The 14,508-nt window shown below is 41.1% G+C and overlaps 4 protein-coding genes across 4 annotated transcripts in view; 1 reads left to right on the top strand and 3 right to left on the bottom strand.

Annotated features, from left to right (window-relative positions):
• LOC126561846 (kinesin-like protein subito) overlaps positions 1-14,508 on the bottom strand; it is a 247,380-nt gene that overhangs the window by 209,298 nt on the left and 23,574 nt on the right. The gene's annotated exons all lie outside the window — the stretch shown is intronic.
• LOC126563153 (uncharacterized) lies at positions 4,586-5,203 on the top strand. Its single transcript, XM_050219778.1, has 2 exons — positions 4,586-4,724; positions 4,804-5,203. The coding sequence occupies exons 1-2, from the start codon at positions 4,586-4,588 to the stop codon at positions 5,178-5,180; spliced, it is 516 nt and encodes a 171-aa protein (XP_050075735.1). The 3' UTR covers positions 5,181-5,203.
• On the bottom strand, positions 6,376-6,800 carry LOC126560934 (uncharacterized). Its single transcript, XM_050216886.1, has 2 exons — positions 6,786-6,800; positions 6,376-6,721 (listed from the first exon to the last, which is right to left on the bottom strand). Exons 1-2 carry the CDS (start codon positions 6,798-6,800, stop codon positions 6,386-6,388), a joined length of 351 nt encoding a protein of 116 aa, XP_050072843.1. The 3' UTR covers positions 6,376-6,385.
• LOC126563394 (uncharacterized) lies at positions 13,199-13,596 on the bottom strand. The gene is made up of 2 exons (XM_050220032.1): positions 13,588-13,596; positions 13,199-13,504 (listed from the first exon to the last, which is right to left on the bottom strand). The coding sequence occupies exons 1-2, from the start codon at positions 13,594-13,596 to the stop codon at positions 13,199-13,201; spliced, it is 315 nt and encodes a 104-aa protein (XP_050075989.1).

Here is a 14,508-nt window from a genome sequence, read left to right as displayed (position 1 = left end):
AAGAGATGGAAAATGGAAAGGAAACAGCAACAAATCATTGGAGGGTTGCTATGTAGGAGACAAAAATAAACCCCCGAAACTCGTCTAGTAGGTAGTAGGTTCAGTAGTAGATAGCTGGAGTTATAGAGAAAAAGAGAGAGCGATGATCGCTGCTTAGCAACAAACAGAAACGCGAGAGAGAGAGAGAGAGAGAGAGAGAGAGAGAGAGATAAACCACTGGCACACAGCTGATGAATGTGTATCGAAAAAGCTGCCGCGTTTACACCACTACAAACATTTACTCACTACGACGATTGTACGCTTAAATGCATCGGTGCATTCTTGCAGTTACGCGGGTTGGAAAGAAAGGGGTCTTTTTGCCTGGGGGGCTGGTTTGTTTTCCCAGGCTAAACATTAAACATTGGGGTGAGACACTTGTTAGCACGGTTACGGTTGCGACATTGTTTCTGAGAGGCATTAATGTTGTTCATTCTAACTCGCCTACCAAACGGGCAGCAAGCGACGAACCTTTTGACGTCAATATTGTATTATTTGCGTTTGTACCAACACCAAAAACAGGCGATTTGGGACACGATATGATTGATCGGATGAATTCACACGGAACCAAAACAAAAAAAAAGAACTGGAATCGGCTTAGCTAGAAACCTTCCCTTATTTTCGTGTGGGTAGCTTACGATTCGGTGGTTTTACAAGAAATAAGCACCTTGTGTGTTTTATTGCTCCTTAGGACTCATATTTTAAAAGAGAAAGGATTCATAATTCCACCCAACGACCGTGAGCCGAGTGTTGCAGTTTTTGGACAAATGTTCGAGGTCATAGAAACTAATGAAGATGTATTACGTCTTTTCCAGCACGCTTACCCGGCCAGCATTAGCCACGGAAATAGGAGCTTTATCAGGTGGTTTTCCATTGCATAATATGCGGCTCAATAATTCGCAACACGAAGAAGAGCCCAAGGGTTGTGCCCACCTAAAGTGTGAAACACTAGTGCTAATAGTCCGCTCGTGCTTTGTTGCAACGGAATCGGTCAGCCCGGAGCTGTACCTTTACGAATGTGTTGTGCCTTTAAACCGTCGCTTCAACTCGAATGAATGAAGATCAGTTGTTCGGCGGCGATCGGAATTGTGCTGCCTCTAGCTGCTATTCATTGAAAATTTGCCTAGCTCTTTCCGCACACTTCGCGACTGCACCCATTTCGCTTGCCTAACGGTTATGCCCCGATACGTGTGCAACGCTGTTGATCGTGCGTAATTGGCTGTATACATTAGCAGGTTTTGTAAATTTGGTTTGCACACTGTTTCAAGGTTGCGTATCGCCCAGCATACGATCCGAGCGTCGAGGTCGGATTCTGTCGTGAAGCTTTGAAGACGAAAATTCAAACGGTCAAACGATCAGCATCAGTAGAATGTAGCAAGATAGTGGAGGGGTCTTATCGAACACTCCTCCATGCATCCATGAGTCGATCACCTCGAACACACAGACACACACATGATATTACGACATCAATTTTCAAAAACTTCCTAACCTCGAAGCGGTTTGGATCGTTTTCATGCCAGTTAGCCGGAAGATTCGCTTTCGAATCTTGATGTCCTTTTCTACTTCTTCTACATCCGCTCGATCGATCGTATCCTTCGACGAATTTTGAATAGCTAAAACGAGTCGTTTAATTTTTGAATATTTTTTCACAAAACTATTCTTTTTTATATTCTGCCTTGAAATGAGGTGCTGCCTGTAACCTTTCATCGTTATCTAACAATATTCTGGGTGAAGGTGGTGAATTTGAAGGACTCTCACTATCAAGATAGTAGTGAAGCTAAACACACACATGATCGGCTATTTTTATCATGTTAGAGTAAACTATCTATCCTATGACATAATATGAAAATTTATGATATTTCTATTGTATGAATTCTTTTTTGATCGTTTGACAGGCAATTTGTTAACTTTTGACCCTGTGGTTTTTGACTCACGAAGCTAATTTTGAACTTATGCTCTGCTTTGCCTCCTTCTCAAAACATCAAACCAACACCAAATACCAAAAGACGAAGTTCTGCTTCTAGCGTGGAAGTTGATCGCGAGAGGATATCATATCTCAGGTGAACTTCGAAATCCTGAGACACCGTTTGCTTGGCTTTACGACCTACTAGACCATGAGAGCCCTCGAGAGATTTTACTAGACTTTTCGATACCACATAGTTCAACTGCGGGATCTTCGGATGTGACCGAGGGTGTTCGGATGTGATGTGATTTCTACTATTTTACAGTATAAAAAATTTAAAAAACTAAAAAGTATTAAAATTTAATTTTAAAATTAAATTAAAAATCCCTAATTATACTTACAACGAACTAACTCTTGCTTAATCCACCTTGTATCAACTACCAACATGATCATATCGGTGGCGTATGCAAACTGTTGAACTTTAAAAATGCATCTCAACCCCCAAATCAAAAGAGATGGCCCCTGAATTGGGCCACACTTTACCGGTTCATCAACCAGACGGTACCTTTTTCAAGGTTTATCACCAGCGATAGAAAAACTCAAGGCCACATTGACTCACACACGCGTTATATAACCGTGGGGAATAAATTATGCTCCAACTAGATTATCGAGCACAAGACTCGCTATGTCTTAGGCAGAAGGAAAGACCGAGACGATTTCCCACTCCAGTGTGAAGAATACACTTCAGCTTAGATGTATCCCCTTCCCAACCACTAATCGCCTAATCGCCCCGAGTTCAACCAACTCCAGTTGACCCGATATTCGGATTGCATTACATCCGTCGAAATACGGATCAAAAATATGCAAAACTCCAAACACCCCAACAGAAACTCGTTTTTGGACGCACCCGGTCACAACCTACTTCGCGTTTAGCTTGCGCGGCCGGTGTCAACGTGAAATGGCGTCAGCCGCTTCGGTGCGATCATCGGAACGAAAGCGCTGCTCATATGCCACCAGGTTGAAGATTGTGCATCAACGATCGTGCGCGGCGAGAGTTAATTTGACAGAAACCTATGCCATCTGCCTCACCCTGATCGTGGAGCATTTTGAAGATTTGATCGATCGGCCTTACCTATTGCTCGAAGCTGCCAGTCACACGACGACAGTACTGCAGTGTTTAAAAATTATTCCACAAACAAAAATAAATACCCGTTTGCGATCGCGTCACTGCCACAGGTCAGTAATTTTCCGAATAATAAGTTCCGATTTATCGTGAACCTTCGATCTGGCGCGTTGCAGCGTTGCGATCTTGAAGTCACCGATTATGTGCAGTTTGGTAATGGGGCTCAACACCACAACACACTCGAGTGAGTGTGCTCTCCAAATGCAATCATTATGACCTGCGAGCCTGCCAATTAACGGAAACCAACAGCCACGGCACAAGCATACTTGACGGAGATGTTTGTTGCGATCGCCGCTTGCGGGACGTACCTTCAGGGCAGTATTCAGGTTAAGTATCCTTCTGGGCAAGAGCAAGACGCACCTCGTTGAAGGCGTAGGTCCTTCATCTATGCCGTTGCCCAACGTGTTGTCACTCTTCAGATCAGAATGCAGATGCGCTGTACTGTGGAGCAGAATTTGGCAAATGAAGCACGCGATGCTTCAAAGGGCAATGGCAGCTGAAGCAACTCCAAATGCCCCCAAGGTCGATACCGTCCCGAAACACTCTCGATCAAAGGCTTGTTACGGCGTGAGCCATCTGCCTTATCGACATAATGCTAATGGGTCATCGGCTTTTAGATGGCCGGGTGGGTTTTGTAGGTCAACCGTGTATCAGTGTGTGGACGATCGATTTTTTTATTCAGGTCACCACGATCTCCTACTAGCTGTCCTGTCAACCCGATCCCCAGCTGATCGCGCTTGCCTGTAGTATGAGTAGTGTTGAAACCTCGCGACCACCTAATAGTGTCCCGTGAGCGCAATATAATTGGGATTTTCCGATCATAAGCATAACCTCAAAAAAAAAAAAAATAAAACACAACGACGCACAAAAAAACAGCCTTCACGCCAATATACTTCCTTGTTTTAAAAGTCGCCCTAGTTGTGGACGATCGAATTTGCGAACGGCGCGAATTGTGACCGAAATGGTCAAAACAAATGTCCCAGCTAGGGGACGCTACTAATGCACCTCTTTCGATTCGGCCCAATCTCCCCCCCCCCCCGCCCCCCCTGCTCCACCCCGTGGTCTACTGCTCCCCCCACTTAACGCAGCCACCGAAATGTGGATGCGGCTACACGCTTCACGGGCTACGCAGGCCGGCGCGAGGCGTTTTGAAGGATCCTCGAGCGACTACGCGCTGGGCTGCGTACCGTGGCGATAAGATGATGCTGCTGCTGCTGCTGCTTTGCGTCGTATAAAAAGCTACATTGATGTCCAACTTCGGGTCAGTCGCTCGCAGCAGCACGGCAGTGATTTGTGTTACAGTGTTTGAGTCTTCTGTTCGATCCGTGCGCCAGATAAATTAGGACAGTGAAGCTTACCCCGGGTAAAGGTGTTCCAGTGTTGCATTCGAGTGCATTTGGGTATCATTGTGTGTGCATGTTTTATTGTGTGTGTCACGAAGGACATTACTAGCAGCGTTGAAAATGAAACTGTTCGGAAGTAGCAGCACTTTGCTTTTGATCCTGATCATCGGTCTGGTTTGGAGCGAACAGCTAGAACAGGACAATGATACGAACGATCTCGAAACGGCCGAATCTGCCTTTCACATTGACCCGAAAACAGGTAGGGAAGGCAGCGTGTGGCCACACCGCAAATCTACCCCAGTACTCTCTTACGATCCGTTTGCTCTATATTCCTGCAGTAATCTTTACTGGGCTGGCGGGCATCGGTGCACTGGTGGTGAAGGGCATTGCACTCGGCATCGGTGGCGGTAAGCTGCTGCTGTTGGCGAAAAACTCCGGAAACTCGCACAGCTCGTCTGGATGGGACAGCTCATCCTCCTCCAAATCCTACTCGTCCCACCCATCCTATCCGGCGTACAAGTCCTACTCGAGCAGCCACTCGTCGTCGTCGGACGATGCAAAGTCCACGTCGTACACCGGCAGCTTGAAGGTGTCCGGTTCGCTAACGCCGGTGAGTTCCGAATCTTCGTCCGAAACGAGCGATTCGACCACGTCTGCCCCATCCAAGACGAACCTCTCGCTTGACGATGTTGATGATCCACTGCCTGAAAACTGAGTTTCGCAAAATTTCAGGTCTACTAGCGTTGGCGATACACGTAGCGGAGGTGCATTAAGAAAAAAAAACGGCTCCCAAAAAACCGCGTCGGAACGTTGCGTTGTGAGGCTGATTATCATTCTTATTGTCCTTCTTTTGGCGAACTATGTGCAAAATTCTGGAGAGGCGTTCTGGCCCGCGAAAAAAAAAACAATCTAATCCAGGACATGACAGGAGTGAAAGTAAGGAAGGAGAAGCGAGGGAGACAGGAAGAAAGGAAGGCACACATCCAAAAGCCAAAACCCAAAACCAAGTGTATTCGCTAGAAGACGTTCGTTGTTTCTTTCTACATTGTTTTATCATCCTTACTCTATTGGCGGTACCTTAACGGCACGTATTTATAAGCGTTCATTCAACCATATTGTGATACTTTTGCTCATCAGAATAAACCGGTTTTCATTACTATATTATACAATTAGTTGTGTTGCGTTCGATTTGACTGTCGCATTAGCGCACGCCTACGGCAATAGGGCGTTTGACCTTCAACATGATCAGAACCCCAAACACCTTCCAAATGGACCATAGCTGATGTCAACCGTTATTAACCAGTGCTAACACAGAGGTGTCTCGATTCGAGGTTAAGGTTTGGTTCACACTTTGAAGTTTGTACAGGAAATTAGGCCCAAATAATTGCATCACAATGCTTCTTTATTAGTAACACACCAGCCTAAGTCGGCATACGCTACGCTCTATTGCTCCATTAACTTTGGTGGCACTATGGCACGTGTTTGCTTCCTTTTACAAACATTGATCGACTAATAGATAGTGCAGGTGGTTGTGTTTCGTTTGATTGTTTTTGCTAAACAATCTACTTCGACACAAGCTAGTAAAATAAATTACCGAAACGAATTTCGTATTGTTTGGAGCAACTTCCAAGAACTCGAACTACAAAAAAAAACATCCATTAACAATTATTGATGCAGTTTGCTTTTGCTTGATTTGTTCTGCTACGATTTTGTTGGATTCTGTGGGTAAACATCTAATTTTAGACCTTCTTTTTTTTTGTTGCATCTTTTTTTGTTTGATGCCTTAATATCCAATCATGTATCCTAATGACGCAAACGATCGTACAGGTTATAATTTTTTTGTTATTGCGATCTTTCCATTTGTCATGACATTTCCGTATAATTATCCATGTATCATTCCGGGTGTCCTTCTGATCGCAATCAATAATACCACCAGTTGTAGTAATAGTACGGACTGTACCAACGGTATCTCGGGTAGTACGAATAGTACACGCCAGGGTAGTACACCGGTCGATAGTAGCTATAAGTGTACGATGCTGACTGCTGCAAATCGTCGGCCACTTTCATGCTTTCCTTTTCCGTGATGGGGCTCGTTTCGCGCAGTATCTTTACCGGTGGTTGGGGTGGTGTGTTGTAGATGGCCGGTATGGGGTCCTTTTCCGCTTCGAGCAGCGTGACCACCGGTTGCTCGAGTGGCTGTTGATGTGTGACTTTGCACGCGACGGTTAGCAGGTAAATCAAAATAAAAAGACGATGCTGAAAAAAGGGAAAAACTTGATTTTAGAGGCTCGTCGGTGGATTGCTTTAAATTTTGTCCTACAATGCCGTGCAGCATGATGTTGCGTCTCTGGAGGTAGCTTTGTACACGACACTTTAACGTTCCAGTTACAACTGGAGCCCTACTATTCCTGTTACCACAATTTATTTAGGTTGAAGTATAATATTATTGCTTGCAGCGCATGGTAGTATATTCCAGAATGCGATGAATACAGCAGCTAAACAATGGGTTATTGTAAGTTGCGGATTAATTGTCCCCTAGTGGAGGTGTGATTTAAATCGTCCCACAGTGGATGACTGTTAAATTTGTTCTTAAACTGAGCACTCTGTAGACTTCAAACTTATCTATCCATCAAACTTGTTTGTTAAAATATGTTTTACTTATTTCTAATCTACTTGTGGTGATCATTTAGTAGTATGGTTTTAGGCCATATCAAGCCGGCCATCGAATCGCTTACTTGACTTGCCGATACCGTGTAGTTGGATAGTCAGTCCTTACTACGGGGGGACAGTTTGGATGTGATTTGAACCACGGTGTTATCGTGTAAAGAACAGCGCCGATGTCATCTACACTACAGGCTTGTCCCTTTATGTAAATAAAGCTTCAATAATACTAGATAAATTAACTACATTCAAGAAAAATAAATTTAACATTTATTGCTTTACTCAAATCTAAACTAAGAAAGCATAACATTAAGCTAGCATCTTCATTGTTTCATGCTTAAAGCTGGCTACCCTGCCACTCGTCAACGCTTCGATGTTGCTCGATCTTTTTAAGCGCCTGCAAGGTATGCACTCCGCAATACACCATTCGAATTCGATCGGTTTTTCCACGTTTGGGTGTGTTTTTTTCTTACGTTATTTATGTTTTTTCTTGAATTTACGAAATGTTTTTCTTGAATCGGCTAAGACAAGAAACTGTTTATTACATGATTTCTTATTAGACTTGAAATATTTTTGCCTCAATTAATGTATGGGATGGTGATTTAGGAATATTTTTTCACATCAGAAAAATTAATTAGTTTTTTTTTTCAATTAACACATTAAACACATTAACCATGGCAGCATGACATTACAGAGATAAGACAAAAAACAAGGAGGAAATGCATTAAAAGTTTTGCTCTAAATGAGCTCAAGAAGTGCTGCTGTGGCACCGGGCAGTAATACTTTAACTAAAATAACTATCTCTAAACATAACCAATTGTGTTTATTCACTGATTTTGCTATCGGTTGGCCAAAAAGGGCCCCTAATAAGCCTACGCAACAAATATATGAACCAGATAAATTATCCTAAAATAATCCTCTGTTATTGCATAAACTTAAAAATAGGACGCATTCATTAGAACAAACTTTTTCTCTTTTCTGATCTCGATATGATCCCAGTGAAACGTTAAAATCATTCTAAAAATACTCATGAAACCGATTCAAACAGTAATACTTCCAATTTTACAGTTCCATACCGTGATCGATCGTCTGATTGAAACTTTTACAGTTACCTATGCCCCCCGTAGCTCACGAAACAGTACACCGGGAACGTCTCCATAAAAAAAAAACGTGTGCTATGTGTGGTGCAGACCCGTGTGCTGCTTTGCCATTGCCTGGCAGGATTATTTAGCATAAATCTGCATGATACAACGCACTAATTGAAATGGATCTAATCATCAGGAAGATTCCAGCTACCCCACTAAACATGGAAATTTATGGATGCTACCTAATTCAGTTTGCTACTTGTGATGGATGTGTTACAACTGGCAATCAACTATCGCTTGTGACATTTACTACGATCCGGTTTCGCTTTTTGTTGTCTTTTGGCAAAAGGGTTTCTTTAAAGGGCTTCTCTTGTGCTATTCAATCTTCATTGATCTTCTATTCACAGCAATTTGTCATTCATTTACAACAATTTGAGATCGAATTATTAATTTTATCACTCATCCCCAGCTAAAATACGTGAGAATGTACGCATTAGAATAATACCACTTCCAGGGCTGCTCCAGTGGCGCCGTTCAAATTGCATGCCGACACACCTTCACCCACATTTCGTCCCCAGTCTTACTCGGTGCTTCGGTAAACTACTCCAACCCTACACGCGTGCAGAGGTGTTTTGCGTCACTAAACCAGTTTTGCTACCCTGTGCCGCGTTGCTCTAGCGCAGAAATGTTGTAAAAATCGACCCAAAATCCCCAAAAAGTTTTAATCGGCAACCTATCACGGGCCCGAATCAAGCGGCGCATGCTAAACCTGTCCCGGGCACCCGTACGAGTTGCGAGCGGACATATCGACCTGTGAACATTAATTTTCCTCTTCCGCTCGTCGTGTGCACTCCAAGCTTAAGAAGATGTTACAGCTTCCATGGCAGCAAAAATAAAAAATAAAACACCAAACCAAATGGCATCGCTTATTTTTGATATTCTTTTTTTCCTGATTTTATTGATTCGGGTTGGAATGCAACAACGCCCGTGGCCATACTTGCCTATCTTCCGCCATCGCCAGTTCCGATTTCGCACCGTTCTGTCATATTGCCATTGCTGCTGATCGGGGGATTCGTTAAGAAAAATCGAAAAAATTAACGTTTGTTTACAACAACCTGGTCCCATTGACGTCAATCGGCACAGCATTCCCAGAGGGATTTTTCGGAGGGCCAAGAGGATCAGGAGATTTCGCCAGGAGAGACGACACAGATTGGCCGATAGTGTGGGAAGCGTTGGATTGAAAACGCGTCGGTTTATTTTTAATTTGCACAATTTATGGAAGATTATCGGGGCAGCAGAAAGAAGCATGGCAAGTAGAGAAATGACAACAATCAAATCATCTGCACATATAACTACAGGCATCACTGTGCTGTGAGATGAAGCTTGTGCAGCACAAAAGCACATTAAAGAAAGTTCTATCTATTACGTGACCATTCCATCGTGACCTTTAAACGTGTTCGCTGGAACTTCTAAAATCTTAATACTCCTTTCCTTCCAAAACAAATCAAATTTACACAAAATGGAGTACGACAATGTCTATATCTTACTGCACATCCAACCCTGTAAAATTCTGTCTCTGTGTGGTAGTTAATATGTAAGCACACTGTATAAGTATTAGTGTACCAAAATCTATATATTCGTCTACACATGCACAAACTGGGAATAAATGGAAAATCAACCGTCCAACTGAAAGGAACGGTCCCGTATAGGTTTAGGGATGGACTTTTGGGGCTGGGGATGGCTAGTATGTATATGTTACTGATCTTCGTAGTGGTTTATATTCAGAATACATATCAATCCACTTGTAGAGCTAATCATTTTTCCCACAACCATGGGTGAGGAAGGAAGTGTTTTCGAAACGTCTAGAAATTATTTTTCTGTTAGGTTTAAATAATTTTTCCAAAAAAAAAAATATTTGAAACAGGGAATAGATATAAAATAAATAATATTGTTTTCTTTCAGTTTAGTAATCAATGAAATATATTAATTAGAAATCCAACTTAAAACAATATTGATTTAAGATCGCTTCTCAAACTATCATTTTTTAAATGATAGTTATGATGTTCTAGTTTGAGATCGTCATCATAAGCCTTTTATAATTAAATAAACCTTATTTTCCATAGCTTTTGATACTTTTTACAATACAAAAATGTTTGTTCTTTATTTATGTGCTTCAAAAACCATGAAAGTGATAATAACATGTGTATCCTCCGCAAAAATATACGACACAAAGCCTGCAGTGTTCCCAGTGTGTTCTGTGCAGTGAAAACGAAGTATTCTTAGTGCATAGTGCATCACGATAGATCAACCTAGGTCACTCAATCAGTTAAAATCCAAATTTATTGTGAAATGTGTCCTTTTGTTGGCATATCTTTCTCAAGCAGCATTAATAATAATTCTGAGTAAAGTGTATAAATATTGGTTGAATAAGATATGTTTTATTTATTTTCCATCTGCATTTTTACTGCTTCTGTGCTTTTACTTTCGAGTGTGTGAAATGATGATTAATAAAAGTGTAATGATCGGTATTTTACAAATGATCGTAATCGAACGGGAACGCAGTGCCTTCGCTTCACCAGTAGTGGCCGTAGTGTCCGTAGTAGTACCGTGGGTGGTAACCACCGTAGAAGTACCGTGGATAGTATCTAGGATAGAAGTGAATGTATTTACGGTAGCCGAAACCAAATGTTTCTGCTTTATCCATATCGTCCTGTGTTTCCTGCACGCTATCTTCTCCGGTTGGTGCATCCCCTACCGCCGTTTGTTCTGCTTGATTCGTAGCAGCGAATGCATCACGTTTGACTATTCCATCTTGGCTAGCTGCTGATGATTGCTCATTTCCTCCCGGGAAGGCAGCTACCACCGCAATAATAGCACACATGCAAAGTACCTGTAGAAAGAGATTTACAAACATTTTCATCCCATTATTTTAGTGTTGAAATCCCTACAAAAGTACCTTACTTTAAACATCGTGTGATTGTTGTGTGTTTGTTAACTTTTCAACTGGAAAGAATTCGAATGATAGCTCTACTCTTAGCTTTAACCGCTTGGTATAACGATTAGCAATTGAATGATGCTAATTTGTCGGTAAGCAGTTGGCTTTTATACTCCAAACATTGCAGACACTCCAGCGCGTCAAAGAACGCACATATTTGACGTCACGAAGAAGCACAAGATTTAATTCTTCCTCACGAATAAGATCGTATTTCGGGCAGGATCTAGCAGCTTTTGTGTATGTATCTGTTTACGTTAGATCATTCGTGAAGATCAATTTGGCGTTCTGTATTTATCTCAGGCCTACAACATTTTTGTGTTGGCTAAATTGCGTCAAGCGAAGTGATATATCGGTTCAGTGAAATTTTAGGATGCTAATGACACATGGAGAAGCCCGACTGAATCATGGAATCGGTTTCGGAGGTAGTAGTTGAGTTGATCATGTGTGTTATTAAATTGAAGAGCAAAATGGGAAACAATTGGTGACAAACTAACAGTGGAATGTGGTGAATCTTGTGATCGTGAGTATTGTGATGTAGTTTAAGTGTGTTATTTTTCGATGTGTGTTATTAAATATGCTACAAAAAATTCTGTCGTATTCGTCTTCCTCTGATTATCCCTAGACGCCGTAACTCTGCTGTTCGCAAGGTTTTTTTAATATTTTTTGTAGGCACTACGTTCATTCACACTCTCATGTATTTGATTTTCACCTATCACTTCTTCATTTTACTCCAGTTTCCGGTTCTGCCTTTAGTACGTATTGACGTCGCCCATAATTTGTCTGCCACACTATAATAAAGAAATAATAAATAAGAAAAACTGCTTTCTTTTATAAGATGTAATAATTCGTCTCCTGTAATATTAATATTGCTGTATTATGCTATTGTTGTACGCTCATCCGTTACATACAGTTCATTCTCAGTTAAATCGGAGGCGCTAATCCAAGACCTGCTTATCTATCTTCTCAAAAGAATATATGTTTCTTCGTTTTCTTCTTCTTTTACTGGCAATACCCACTCAGATAACCGATTTCCAGTGTTATGGATGTAAATTATCACTAGTTTAATGCGATTTGCTTATTTTTCATAACAACTTACATGGAAATTGAGTTTCAAATATATCTTACTTGGAAACAAGCTTAAAACAGTCATTTAAATTAATTTTTTAAATAAACAAGCTATTTTATTTCATTTTTATTTCAATATTATGGCTAATCAACTATCCACCCATCTACAACCCAGTATGCCCGGGAAAAGGCAAAGAATTAGTAGGAAATGCTTTTTTAATAATGTACATTTTTTCAGTCATCACATACGATGAAGGCAATAAATCAAAGTTACGGCTAATTGCCATATGATCAACACCACGCCAAGCGACATGCTACAAAACATAAGACATTTCCTCCTTGAATTATGCCAAACGGGCTATTGCGAGAATTTCAATGTAACGTGTGGGTCTATTGCGTTATTCGTTGTTGCTGTTGTTGAAATAAGCTAATTTAATTGTTTACTAAAAACCTTAATCCATTAAAACAGTAAAGCCGAGTCCGGTTATACATATAAAACTGTTCAGAGGTAAATCCTCAAATTTTAACGCAACTTCAAATATCTCCTCCTCCTTCATAAATTAAATCAAGCTGTTCGCGCCGAAAAAAATCAAGCCGAGAAAAAACAATACGAATTGTAGATACCACCCCGGAAATCTTTGCTTTAAATCATTTGTGTTACTTCAAATATTAGAAGAAACCCGTAGTTCATAGTAGCACAAAATTTTAATTCAAAGTTGCGATCTTCTCATTTGAAACATTAAGAATATTTAAAACTTTGAATCATAATCTTTTCTTTCCTTGTTTTTCGTAAACATCCGTCAAATACACCCCACAAAATACGTTCTTATTTTCAAGAAGTGAAACAATAAAAAAATTATGTACAAATAATATTTTATTCAAATGATTTTTCAATATCAATTCCTTGCAGTTAAGCACAAAGACAAGCTACCAGTAGTAGCTATAGTGGTATCGTGGGTAGTACCCATAATAGTAGCTGGGATAGTAATATCTAGGATAGGAGTAGTAGTGATGGTATCCAAATCCGAACGTCTCTGCCTTATCCATATCGTCATCAGCAGTGACGGCGTTTGCAGGAGCTTCCTTAGCTATTTCTGGATTGACCGGAATTCTTTGAGGTTCCTTTACTTCTCGCTTCACGATTTTTCCCACCGGAGCTGGACCTGGAGCTGGCCATTCAGGTGCATGTGGCATCGCTGCTACGACCACAACAACAGCAAACAAACACAGGAGCTGTTGGGAAGAAAAAATCGACCACACAAACACAGTTAGCAAGCACTATATAAAACCCCAACGTGTGGAAATATTCTAATCACCTTGAACATGTTGGTTTTGAAGGTTCTGGAGGAGCTTTCTGGAGAACTGAAGCACTTCTTGCACTGTAAAACTACTTGCACAATGCACTTGCCTGGCGTCGACTGATGCTGCGTTGATCCAACAGCTCGTTTTTATATCACGTTTTTGGCACGCCAAGCCGTGCGAAACAGCTTCCTTGACGTCACAGGATGTACACAATCCTCTGTTACGTTATATACTTTACATCCCAAGAATGAGTACATAACGCGATCGTACTTCCCGATCTCCATCACATGCCCAACACATATCCAAACTGAGTGCATAAATGTATCAGCATTCTAGGTGGTTTTGATTTATACACAGTTTAGTTCATTAAACTCTATCAACGCGATGCCCACAGGCGTTTTGCCAAACTTATTACTCAGTGTTTATCACCTAAGTGAGAGAAAAATTTAAAGATCGAAAAACACATCCCCTGCTCTTGGACTAATAATAAAATTGATTGATCAATTAATTACTCTATTTCAAAGCGTTTGCCACCCATAAAAAGACGTAATTGTGCAAAAATCGTGCCAAAAGCGTAAAAAAATAAACACTTTTATTTCGAATTCATTGGATCAAGAACCCAAGAACTGGTTATGCGATTTGTATGAAGCGAAGCTTATAGGTATGAAAAGATGCACGAGAGTATTTGTAATAAGAACATACAGTAGGCATCCAGGTATTGTCGTCAAAAGTGTTAAGTGTTTTAATTTTCGGGAATTCCAACGGGCGACCGGGCAGAATTGATCCACATAAGCTGAAGATAATATTTTCCAGTTCCTACCAGCCACCACATTTCTCAGTGACAATCGAAACCGTCAAATGGGGAAGGAAAAAACGACGGAAAGAGGAGCAGAAAAACGGTTTGTGCAAAACAAGATTTGTGTTTTGCTGTATTT

Source organism: Anopheles maculipalpis, chromosome 3RL (genome assembly GCF_943734695.1).
Source record: "Anopheles maculipalpis chromosome 3RL, idAnoMacuDA_375_x, whole genome shotgun sequence".
NCBI classification, from domain to species: Eukaryota; Metazoa; Arthropoda; class Insecta; order Diptera; family Culicidae; genus Anopheles; species Anopheles maculipalpis.
The sequence above is the reverse complement of the archived record's forward strand: the minus strand, read 5'-3'. Positions and strand labels throughout refer to the sequence as shown.

What these genes read in the sequence shown, in the direction of transcription:
- LOC126563153 (XM_050219778.1), top strand. Translation starts at nt 4,586, where the DNA reads ATGAAACTGTTCGGAAGTAGCAGCACTTTGCTTTTGATCCTGATCATC. An exon ending in TCACATTGACCCGAAAACAG is followed by an intron (nt 4,725 to 4,803) that starts GTAGGGAAGGCA and finishes ATATTCCTGCAG; the next exon opens with TAATCTTTACTGGGCTGGCG.